The sequence below is a fragment of the Bos grunniens genome, chromosome 18 (assembly GCF_055505025.1).
Source record: "Bos grunniens cultivar Pamir isolate PY7600 chromosome 18, Bosgru_T2T1.0, whole genome shotgun sequence".
In the NCBI taxonomy this organism is placed as follows: Eukaryota; Metazoa; Chordata; class Mammalia; order Artiodactyla; family Bovidae; genus Bos; species Bos grunniens.
Window position 1 is genome coordinate 61,466,239 of NC_141182.1, and position 12,293 is coordinate 61,478,531.

At 45.9% G+C, this 12,293-nt stretch overlaps 1 protein-coding gene across 1 annotated transcript; it reads left to right on the top strand.

Annotated features, from left to right (window-relative positions):
- The first annotated feature begins 1,893 nt into the window (after nucleotides 1-1,893).
- LOC147354554 (cationic amino acid transporter 3-like) lies at nucleotides 1,894-7,967 on the top strand. Its single transcript, XM_086355146.1, has 9 exons — nucleotides 1,894-2,460; nucleotides 3,040-3,198; nucleotides 5,129-5,306; nucleotides 6,164-6,369; nucleotides 6,471-6,573; nucleotides 6,771-6,970; nucleotides 7,165-7,331; nucleotides 7,603-7,711; nucleotides 7,879-7,967. The coding sequence occupies exons 1-9, from the start codon at nucleotides 2,082-2,084 to the stop codon at nucleotides 7,965-7,967; spliced, it is 1,590 nt and encodes a 529-aa protein (XP_086211272.1). The 5' UTR covers nucleotides 1,894-2,081.
- The last annotated feature ends 4,326 nt before the right edge of the window (nucleotides 7,968-12,293 follow it).

The window sequence follows — 12,293 nt, forward strand, 5'->3', positions numbered from 1 at the left end:
AACCAATCAGTAATCTAATTAATTAACAAAAAATCATTTTAACTACTTAAAAAAAAACAAAACCCTCTCAGAACCTCCCCCGAGGGTAACCACAGAGGAGTCAGGGCTGATAGCAACAGAACAGATGGTCCCCGCCCGCCCAACCCCACCCCCACCCCAACAACCCAGGGGTGAGGACTGTGTTCTGTGCTCAGGACTCCCTGCTTCAGTTTTTGGAGATGTCTCAGCTCCAGGCCCGCACGGCTTACCCTCAGCCTCCCTGACTGACCCAGTGCTCCAGGCTCTGCTCCAAGGATCCAGTAAGTCTTGGGTCACCCTCTTCTGTAGGAGACTGGGTGCTGAGTTCACATCCTCCTAAAGAGACCTCTGCAACCCCAGAGTGGAGGGGGTCAGCCCAGCTCCAGCCTGAGGGTGGAGAGACCCGTTTTACAGATGAAAACAGGAGCTGGGAGCTCTTGTGTTTTGTGTGAGAATCAGTGGTGGGGGGTGGCCAGCGGGAGGGGAGGTTGGATCAGTGCCTGGAGGTTCTTGCACGTGTGCTAAGTCACTTCAGTCATGTCTGACTCTTTGTGACCCTATGGACTGTAGCCCGCCAGGCTCCTCTGTCCATGGAGATTCTCTAGGCGAGAATACTGGAGTAGGTTGCCATTTCCTCCTCCAGGGGTTCTTCCCAACCCAGAGATCGAACCAGCGTCTCTTACATCTCCTGCATTGGCAGGCAGGCTCTGTATCACTCACTTTTTTTTTTTTGAATGATGCTCAAACAATAGCGAAGATTATCTTTATACAAGGCTTATGATATATGGGCCACCCACTTCAGTCTCTTGCATACCGTCCGCCTTTTAAATCTATGAGTTCCTCATCTGCTGATATGAGGGAACTGTAAAGGACTTGCATATCAGCAGATGTTGGTGTCTGTAGGTAATGATGGTAGGTTGTTGTTCAGTCACTCAGTCATGCCTGTCTCTTCACGACCCTGTGGACTGTAGCACACCAGGCTTCCCTGTCCTTCACCATCTCCCGAGTTTGCTCAAGTTAATGCTATGTTGATTTGTATTCAATCACCTTAAGGTTTGTACACCCAGCAACACTTTGAAGCTGGTCTCTTATTTATCTTTGGCAATAACAACAGCAAAAAGGTAGTAAAATATACATGACATAATATTTACCATCATAACCGTTCTTTTCAAAATTCAGCCCCAACACCCACATGCTTCACAGGATCTTAGTTCCCCCACCAGGGATCAAATGCAGGTCCATGGCAGTGAAAGTTCTCACTCCTAGCCACTGGACTGCCGGGGAATTCCCACCTACATCATTTTTAAGTGTGCAGTTCACTAATGTTAAGTGTATTTACATTGCTGTCCAGCCAATCTGAAGAGCTCTTTTGTATCTTGTAAAATGGAAACTGTGCCCCATTTAACAATACCTCCCCATTTCCCCCTTAACCCCAGCCCCTGGCAAACCAGCATTCAACTTTCTGTCTCTATGGCTTTGACTCCTCTCAATACGTCATAGAAATGGAACCATACAATATTTGTATATTGGCGAGTGGCTTAAGGGTGGCTCAGATGGTAAAGAATCTGCCTGCAATGCAGGAGATCTGGGTTCAATCCCTGGGTTAGGACGATCCCGTGGAGGAGGACATGGCAACACACTCCAGTATCCTTGTCTAGAGAACCCCATGGACAGAGAAGTCTATTGGGGTTGCAAAGATGTGACTGAGCAACTAACACACACAGACAAGGGAGTGACAGGAAGCTTTTCCCAAGCCTTTTGGGTCTTAATTACCTTTAGCTCATAAAGAATCCTTGAGTTAAAATGGCACGTTTGGGAAGACATATTCTTGTACCCCTCACTTCTCTTCAAGCAAATCTTCGAGTAATCTTGAAACATTAAAAATCTTCTTTATTTGAAGAAACCAAAGTTCCCACAGAGAGAACTTGCCCAGTGTGTCCTTTTACCACCTGCTCCCCATCCCTCCATTCCTCTGTGGAATTGAGCTTCCAGGGTCAAGGGCAGATGGACATCATTGATGACTTCATGCCTTGCTTTCTCAGCAGATCATAGCCCCCTCAACTATGTCTACGATGCTGGGTCAGTATCTTCGCCAGTTTGGTCAGAAGCTGGTCCGCAGGAAGCCACAGTTCAGGGAGGAACCTGAGAGTTTCGAGACTCCTCCTCCGAACACCCTGGACCTGGTGGTGATAGGTTTGGACAACATGTTGGGAGCTGGCATATACATCCTGATTGGAGGAGTGGCCAAATACGTAGCTGGACCAGCAATCATCCTTTTCTTACTGGTGGCCGGCCTGACTACTCTGTTGTCTGGGCTGTGTTATGTCGAGTTGGCAGCTGGAGTAGAAAAACCTGGTACTGTGTATTTCATCAGCTATGTCACAATGGGACAACTGTACGCCTTCATCACTGGCTGGAACCTCTTACTGTATTTCATTATTGGTGAGATGATGGGGAGTGGGGAGAAGCGAGCCTTAAGATGGAGAAAGTAGGAGAGATGAGTGGGGGCTTCACTCATTCATCAGAACTCTGTTATCCACCTTCGGGGCAGGGTTGGGAGAGGGGAAATGGTGGCAGGAAAACTGCACGGCCTCGTTGCACGCAGGTCTGTCCTGCTTTCCTTAAGTGATGGACCGAGAAACCAGAGGAAAGGGAACTGTAGGGAGTGGGTGAGAGGGAAGCACATCCCTAGGCTCATCCTCTGACCACAGTGAAGTCTTTGCTGAGCTGTTGCCTTCCTGGATTTTCCCTTACACCTCAATTTAAAAATTCAACTCTGATCTAGTCCCTCCTAGTCTCATTTACCTGTGTTTCTTTGTTTTCCATCACTTCTATCTTCTAGAATATTAAATAGTTGGCCCTTTTGTGAACCACCTGGGTCTCCCCTGTCCACCCCATGAGAAGAAACTCTTTGAGATCAGGTGTATTTTTGCTCACCTCCTGCCCCAAATATCTCACATGGTGCATAATAGGGGCTCAGTTTCTGTCTGCTTGTAAACATTCCTTCTTCTGTTGCTGCAGCCATTGCCTGTATAGCCCGGGCCTGGAGCTCCATCTTTGACAGCCTGATTGGGAACCATATCTCTGAGGCATTAGAGGGAACTTTCTCTCTGCAAATGCCCTACTTCCTGGCCTCATTTCCAGACTTTCTTGCCCTGGGCCTGGTGCTGCTGCTCACAGGTGAGAAGGGACCAGAGACAGAAAGGGAAGAACAGGTTATGGAAGGGGAGCTGGCATGGGGAAGGCTTGGGGTGGCAGAAGGGTGGGGAATTAAGACTGGGAAAAAGGGTTTGGAATAAGAAAGAGAGGAAGGCAAGACAGAGAGCATTTTTTCCTACCCTGGGACTATTGGTAATTTAGATTGCATCATTCTTTGGTGTGGGGTGCTGTCCTGTACATTTTCTGTTTTTTTCTTTTTTAATGTTGTTGGGGGAATTCCCTTGTGATCAAATGGTTAGGACACTGTGCTTTCACTGATGAAGTTTTGGGCTCAGTCCCTGGTCAGGGAACTAAGATCTCACATGCCAAGAGGGGTACCCCCCCAAAAATCATTCTTGGATGTTGAGTAGCATCTATGATCTTTATGTACTAGGTACCAGTGACACCCAACCCCCAAACTGTGACAATTGGGATGTCAACAGGCAGGGCCAATGTCTCTTGGAGCAAAAAATCACCCCAGCTGGTAATCATTTACCTACACCAACAAGTTTCTTCCTCTGTACTGAGATCAAAGCTATGTGTTTTTGTTTTTTTTTTTTAACTGAGAGGAAATTCATGTCAATTTAACCATTTTATTGTTTTTCCCAGCTTTAAGTAAGTGTTAGTCACTCAGTCATGCCCGACACTTTCCCATGGAGTACAGTCCACCAGGCTCCCCTGTCCATGAGATTTTCCAGGCAAGGATACTGGAGTGGGTTGCCATTTCCTTTTCCAGGGGATCTTCCCAACCCAGGGGTCAAACCCAGGTCTCCTGCACTGCAGGCAGATTCTTTATTGACTGAGCTACAAGGGAAGATATAATTCACTTCATACAAAATAGATGGGGAAAACATGGAAACAGTGAGAGGCTTTATTTTCTTGGGTTCCCAAATCACTGCAGATGGGGACAGCAGCCATGAAATTAAAAGGCACGTGCTCCTTGGAAGGAAAGCTATGACAAACCTAGACAGTATATTAAAAAGCAGAGGCATCACTGCTGACAAAGGTCCATCTAGTCAAAGCTATGGTTTTTTCAGTAGTCATGTACAGATGTGAGAGTTGGACCATACGGAAGGCCGAGTACCAAAGAATTGAGGCTTTTGATTGTAGTGCTGGAGAAGATTCTTGAGAATCTCTTGGGCTGCAAGGAGATCCAATCAGTCCATCCTAAAGGAAATCATTTCTGAATATTTATTGGAGGAACTGATGCCGAAAACATAAGCTCCAATACTTTGGCCACCTGATGAGAAGAATGGACTCATTGGAAAAGACCCTGATATTGAGAAAGACTGAGGGCAGGAGGAGAAGGGGACGACAGAGGATGAGATGGTTGGACGGCATCATTGACTCAATGGACATGAGTTTGAGCAATCTGTGGGAGATAGTGAAGGACAGGGGAGCCTGGAGTGCTGCAGTCCATGGAGTCGCAAAGAATCAGACATGACTGAGCAACTGAACCACAACAGCTGACAAACAGCATTGTAAAAGTTTAAGATGATTTGATAGACATGGATATTGTGAGATGATGGTCACAGTAAGAAAATATCCATCAGCAGGTGCCCAATTCAGCAGCACTTAGTACATTCCCAGTGCTGTGTAACCACCACCCCCATCCAGTACCAAACGTTTCCATTACAGCAAAAGGAAACCCTGTACCCACTGAGCAGTCACTGTCCATCTGTCCACAGCCACCAACCACCAACCACCAGCCCTGGGCAACCACTCATCTGCTTTCTGTCTCTATGGATTTAGTTATTGATTTCTCTAACCTCACTGCAATGCATGGGGAACTCCCAGACCAGGGATTGAACCTATGCTCCCTGTAGTGGAAGCTCAGAGTCTTAACCAATGGATTGCTAGGGGAGTGCTGGCTTTAGTTATTTTGTTGTCTCATTTTCCATTTTTCCCACAGGACTCCTGGCTCTGAGAGTTTATGAGTCAACCCTGATTTACAAAGTGTTCACAGGCTTGAACATTTTGGTCCTCAGCTTCATCATCCTCTCTGGCTTCATTAAGGGCGATCTGCACAACTGGAAGCTCACGGAACAGGACTACACATTGGCTGCAGCTGGATCTGGTGATGCCTGCAGGTTAGGAGGGCACCCTTGGTTGTATTAATGCATGTGTGTGTGGTGTGCAGAGTTGGGAATATGCTGGGGACTAATGAGACCTGGAGTGATTGTCTAAGCGTGGGGGTTCCTGGAGCCCAGGACCTGTGGTACTAAGGGAGGAGCCCAGTAGAGATGGCTGAACACAGCTCACCCACATTCTTCCTCTTTGCTTCTCTCACCATAGCTTGGGCCTTCTGGGTTCTGGAGGGTTTGTGCCTTTTGCTTTTGATGGAATTCTCCAGGGAGCAGCTACATGTTTCTACGCATTTGTTGGTTTTGCTGGCATTGTCAATGCAGGTAACATGGGCATCGTGTGTCCCATTGGGGTTTGGGAACAGAATGGGCTGCCCTTGGACACAGGGGTGGGTAGAAGGTTAGGTTGCTTTTGAAGGTTGAAGAGTAAAGTGAGTTTGGTGTTTACTGACCCAATACCTTCTCCGGAAGGGAGAAAAGCCAGCAATCCTCAGTGGTCCATGCCCTTGGCTGTCACGATCTCCCTCTTCATCTGCTTTTTGGTGTGTTTTGGTATCTCGGCGGCCCTCACCCTCATGGTGCCCTACTACCTGATTCAACTTGAGAGCCCCTTGCCGCAGGCTTTCATCTATGTTGGGTGGAACTCTGCCAAATATGTCGTGGCTGTTGGCACCCTCTCCATTCTTTTATACAGGTCAGTGTCATGGTTTTCTCCTCACCTACTGTCAGATGCTCGGGTATCCCCGGCCCTTGGGACTGAGAGATGAGAGAGAAAGACATCTTGCCTCATGTAGACCAGGGAGCAAAAGCCCCAGTCTCTCCTGCTTCTGCACCTTCTCACACATTCCCATTTTCTCTTCCAGCCTTCTGAGTATCATGTTTATCATGTCTCAGTTGACCTATGCAATGGCAGAGGATGGGCTCCTTTTCCGGGGACTTGCCTGGATCCCTGCCCACACCGATGCCCACACCATCATTATCCGCACCACCTATGCCCGCATCATTGTCCACACCGTTGCCCCCACAGGAACCCCCATCATGGCTGTCTTGGTTCCTGGAACTCTTGCAGGTGAATAAACAAAACTCACCCTTTTAAAATCATACTTCTTAACTTGCGTATTTCCAGTGGTTTCTAACTCTCCCCCCACCGTCTTTGCTCCCTCATCCCAGCGGTCATGGCGTTACTCTTCGACTTCACTGACCTGATGGACCTCATGTCATTTCAGTCCCTGCTCGCTCACTCCCTGGTGACATTTTCTGTCCTTGTCCTCAGGTGAGACCCCATGACACCTTGACTGGGGGGGCGGTCTTTGACTTGTAAGGGTTGATGGGGAGGGAATCATCTTCTACCTTCATGCTGCCTCCTCAACATTCTGTACCATTGATTGGGGAAAGAGAGGCATTAGGCAGACTGATGTTGGATCAGCAGTAGGGGCTGTTACTAATATTGCCTTAGTATTTCAAATTCAGGTACCAACCAGCCCAGAACGGAAGCAAGAAGGAGAAAACAGAGGAGGAAACTGAGACGAAGCCTGAAGTTGAAGGAGGTCCTTTGGAATCTGAACCTGAAGCAGGAACCTCAAACATTCAACAGATTCTGTGGTTCCCTCCCAGCACCATCCCCACCCGGAAATCTGGCCAGTTTGTCTATGGATGTGCCTCCCTGGTTGGTGAGCAGTGGGATTTCTCTTTGGTCATATTCTGAAATTGACAGGATGGTACTGGAGTGTGTATTTTGTCAGTTGAGGAGTCTTGGAGATATGATGGCTCTTTCTGATGTGGGCATCCTGGGGAGGGATGTGACCCAAGGACCTGACATCTTCGTCTTTTGAGTCCAGCCTGTTCTCCACCTTGACCCTTACAGTTCTTCTGCTGATAATCCTGAGCCTGATCCTGTACCGTTGGTCCAGCCAGGTGTTCTCTGGAGACCCCGTGCTCACAACAGTGGCTCTGCTGCTGCTGCTGCTCATCACTGGGGTCACGGTCATCATCTGGAGGCAGCCCCAGAACCCCAGTACTCTTCCGTTCAGGGTAGGTGACCTCGTGTGCCCAAAGTGTCCACCTCGAGTGAAGGAGGTCTGTGTGCTTTAGGTCTAAACATCCTTTGCTGGACAGGCAATGAGGGGATTTGCTGAAACCAATGGACTGTTCCCTGATCCACACTCAGTGCTTTACAAACTCAGTCTCACTAAGCACTGAGCACACAGTCTGAGTAGAACTGGAGTTTTCCTGCCCACAAGGGGTAGGGCCTCCCTTTCAGACATCTGGGGTGTGTTCAGGAATGAACTGACTTTGCTCACAGGTCCCTGCTTTGCCTGCCCTCTTCCTGGTGAGCACCTTTATGAATGTTTACTTAATGATTCAGATGACCACTTGGACCTGGGCCCAATTTGGCATCTGGATGGCGATTGGTGAGTGGTTTTCTGGGCTACAGAGGCCTCTTGAGTGACGGAGTCCATTATTCTTCTTACTACCTCTCTCCTAAACTGTGTCAGACACCATGATAGGAGCCCTATTGGGCATCTGTAAGTGAGGAGAGCACCTACTTTCCCTTCTCACTGTCTCATTTCCCTACTAGGATTTGCCATATACTTTGGATATGGGATCCAACACAGCCTGGGGGAGAACAATGATCAACAGCCAGCAGCCTCCACTTCTCAGACTTAACAGAAACATCCCTAGTCATGAATTGTCTTAACTAGAGGACATAGATGCTGTGTGGAATCCCTCCATGCACTGGAAGATGTGCTGGTTCGAGGGGCACTGTGAGCCTCTATGGTCGTGAAGGTGGAATGCATTTACAGTCATGTATTTATTGCTAGTGGACAAAGTGACTTTAATGCTGTAAATGCTGATGGAAACATTGAAAAGCATAATACACATCCAGAAAAGTGAATTTTCATGAAAAATGTACAAAAATGTAAGCAGAAACCAGAGGAAGAAATAAAGTATTAACTTGAACATAAGCACGGCCTCCTTGTGCCTGTTTCCAGTGAAAACACATAAACTGTCACATGGAAGGAAACACAGGAGCCATATATTGTGACAAGAAAGTCAAAGTCGCTCAGTCGTTTCCGACTCTTTGTGACCCCATGGACTATATAGTCCATGGAACTCTCCAGGCCAGAATACTGGAGTGATCAGCCTTTCCCTTCTCCAGGGGATCTTCCCAACTCAGGGATGGAACCTCGGTCTCCCACACTACAGGCGGATTCTTTACCAGTTGAGCTACCAGGGAAGCCCAAGATACTAGAGTGGGTAGCCTATCCCTTCTCCAGCGGATCTTCCTGAGCCAGGTGTCAAACCAGGGTCTCCTGCCTTGCAGGCAGATTCTTTACCAACTTAGCTACCAGGGAAGCCCATATTATGACAAGAGTTGCACTTTAGGGGGCTTTCCTGGTCATCCAGTGGTTAAGACCTGGCCTTCCTATGCAGGGGGTGCCCATTTGATCCCTGGTTGTGGAACTAAGTTCCCACATGCCTCATGGCCAAAAAACCAGAACACAAAATGGAAGCAATAAAGACTCTAAAAATGGTCCACATAAAAAATATATATATTAAAAACAAAAGAAAAAGAGTTACACATAGGGTATTCAATGGAGGTCTAGGAGTTAGGACTCCGCACTTTCACTGCCTTGGCCAGGGTTCAGTCCCCAGTCACCAAACTAAGATTCTAAAAACTGTGCAATGTGGCCAAAAAATAAGAAAAAGAGATTAAAAATGAATTTAAAAGAAAGAATTTCACTTAAAAAAAATTGAAAATCTAATCAGCTTTATTTAATGTCATGACTTTAAACATATTCTCATACTGCTTTTTTTTTTTCTGACAGAGCTTATAAAGTGTCCATATTATTTTTTCTTTAAATATTTGATAGAATTTAAGCAGAGAAGTCATCTGAGCCTCAGCTTTGCTTTGTGGGAGGATTTGTAACTACCAATTCATGTTCCTGTTATATGGCAACTCAAATCTTTCTTTAGAAAAAAGAGGTGCAATTTAAACATGAGAAAAGAGACAGGTTGGAAGTAGAAGGAAAGGAACAGATGCATCATGCAAACAGTAACATAGAAAGCTAGCATAGCAATATAAATACTAGTCAAAGTAGATTTTAAGAAAAAGAGCACAATAACAGATAAGGTGGGTTATTTTACAGTGAGAAAGATAATTAGTCGTTTTCATCTTTTCCTCCAGCTTCCCTGAGATACAGAATCACACTGTGTAATAAGCACTTTACTCTTCCATCACAGACCTTAAGAGTTACACAGTAGAATCGATGAGGAAAAGTTCTTAATTGAAAACAAACAAACAAAAACCTCCTGCATTGCCAGAGGTGGGTGAAGGGGATGGGAAGTAGTGGTTGGTTGATAAATGGTTACAGTTGAATGGAAAAGGAACTAAAAGATGGGACATGAAACAGGGAAGTCAAAATAAAAAAGTGTTGCTGCAAACAGAAAGCTTGAAATTGAGATTTTAGACATTGAAGATATTGGTAATAATGAAGTGGAGGACTGTTTGTGGGAACGAGCAACTGAAATACAGTGAAGGAGAGCTGGAGTTCAAGATACTGAGTAGCAAAGTTTTTCAGTTCATTTCAGTTGCTCAGTCGTGTGTGACTCTTTGTGACCCCATGGACTGCAGCACGCCAGGCCTCCCTGTCCATCACCAACTCCTGGAGTTTACTCAAACTCATGTCCATCGAGTTGGTGATGCCATGCAACGATCTCATCCTTTGTCATCCCCTTCCCCTCCTGCCTTCAATCTTTCCTAGCATCAGGGTCTTTTCAAATGAGTCAGCTCTTCGCATCAGGTGGCCAAAGTATTGTCATTAGAACAAACCAAAGTTATTAAATGAATTTAAAAATAGATGGAGGAGGATGAACAGAATTAGGCAAAGTCACTGCCTTGCAAGTTCTAATGAAATCAGATTTAAGACACAATTAATATGACTGATTCTGTCAGGTGAAACTCTGATGGAGGAGGCTGACATCACCTGATGGCTGTTCCTCCCTTACTGCTGGGGGACAACCGGATATCCCGTATTACCCAGGGTGCTGTAACAGGCAGCACAGAACACCGCCTGGAACACAGTCCTGATGAAAAGCTGAATCAGAAAGTCATCAAGCCTCTAGATCAACTACAGCTCATCGTGAACATAAGGGACAGATTCACATTTCGAGTGAAAACACAGTCAACCAAAACCAGAATGTTGACAATTCTCCAGGGCGGAAAAATGGTGCACTTTTTATGTTGATTAAATGGTATGACCCACAGCCATAAAAAGGAATGCATTTGACTCAGTTCTAATGAGGTGGATGGACCTAGAGCTTTTAATACAGAGTGAAGTAAGTCAGAAAGAGAATAATTCTTATATATTAACACATGTGTATGGAATCTAGAAAGATGGTGGTACTGAGGAACCTATCTGTAGGGCAGTAGTAGAGACACAGTCATAGAGAACAGACTTGTGGGCACATTTGGGGAAGGAAACGGTGAGAAGAATTGAGAGAGGAGCATTGAAACATATCCATTACCATGTGTAAAATAGATCACTAATGGGAAGTTGGTCTATAACACCGGGAGCTCAGACCCAGTGCTCTGTGACATCCTAGAGGGGTGGATGGGGTGGGAGGTGGGAGAGGAGGCCCAGGAAGGAGGGGACATACGTGTACCTATGGCTGATTCATGGTGATGTATGGCGGAAACCAACATAATATTGTAAAGCAATTATGTTTCAATTAAAAATAAATAAATTTAAATATAAATAAATAAATAAACGATATGACCCAAAGTGAAGAGCCAATACAGGCATATCTCAGAGATGTTGAGTCATTGGGGTTGTAAAGAGTCAAACATGACTGAGCAACTGAATTGCAGTATTTTACAACTGGTAAGCAGAACTGCAATTTCTCCTTGGAGGCATTATGCCCCCTAGAGGCTAATTGGTGTGACAGTTGGACAGTGTCTAAACTCTCAACAACACCTTAAACGACTTTATTCCACTGTGTGTAGTTGGATTTTTGAAGAAAAAAAAAAAATTTACAGTATCATGGGAAATAGATGGGGAAACAGTGGAAATAGTGTCAGACTTTATTTTTCTGGGCTCCAAAATCACTGCAGATGGTGACTGCAGCCATGAAATTAAAAGACGCTTACTCCTTGGAAGGAAAGTTATGACCAACCTAGATAGCATATTGAAAAGCAGGGACATTACTTTGCCAACAAATGTTCGTCTAGTCAAGGCTATGGTTTTTCCTATGGTCATGTATGGATGTGAGAGTTGGACTGTGAGGAAGGCTGAGCGCTGAAGAATTGATGCTTTTGAACTGTGGTGTTGGAGAAGACTCTTGAGAGTCCCTTGGACTGCAAGGAGATCCAACCAGTCCATTCTGAAGGAGATCAGACCTGGGATTTCTTTGGAAGGAATGATGCTAAAGCTGAAAGTCCAGTACTTTGGCCACCTCATGTGAAGAGTTGACTCATTGGAAAAGACTCTGATGCTGGGCGGGATTGGGGGCAGGAGGAGAAGGGAATGACAGAGGATGAGATGGCTGGATGGCATCGCTGACTTGATGGACGTGAGTCTGAGTGAACTCCGGGAGTTGGTGATGGACAGGGAGGCCTGGCGTGCTGCGATTCATGGGGTCACAAAGAGTCGGACATGACTGAGCGTCTGATCTGATCTGATACTTCAATTAAAAAAAAGAAGTTAATGTAAGAGTCAACTACTACATTTAAGTCCTGTTTTGACGGTCTGTGTCCAGGGTCTTATCTTAGGGGTTACTTGATAGATTTCAGAATCTAGTCAGCCCTTCACCACTCCACTTCCCGCTCCCTGGTTTTCCTTCCTGAAGACTGGAGCTCCTTACCTCTTACATCCCGTTTCCCTCCTTGCCTGTGTGCTCAGCAAACAGAACTCCTTGAAGGATATTTTCTCATTTACCCTCTTCCACCTCTTTGTGCAAGGCTGGACACAAGTGTGATGTTTATTCAATGCT

What these genes read in the sequence shown, in the direction of transcription:
- LOC147354554 (XM_086355146.1), top strand. Translation starts at nt 2,082, where the DNA reads ATGTCTACGATGCTGGGTCAGTATCTTCGCCAGTTTGGTCAGAAGCTG. An exon ending in GGTTCCTGGAACTCTTGCAG is followed by an intron (nt 6,370 to 6,470) that starts GTGAATAAACAA and finishes CCCTCATCCCAG; the next exon opens with CGGTCATGGCGTTACTCTTC. An exon ending in TGGATGTGCCTCCCTGGTTG is followed by an intron (nt 6,971 to 7,164) that starts GTGAGCAGTGGG and finishes TGACCCTTACAG; the next exon opens with TTCTTCTGCTGATAATCCTG.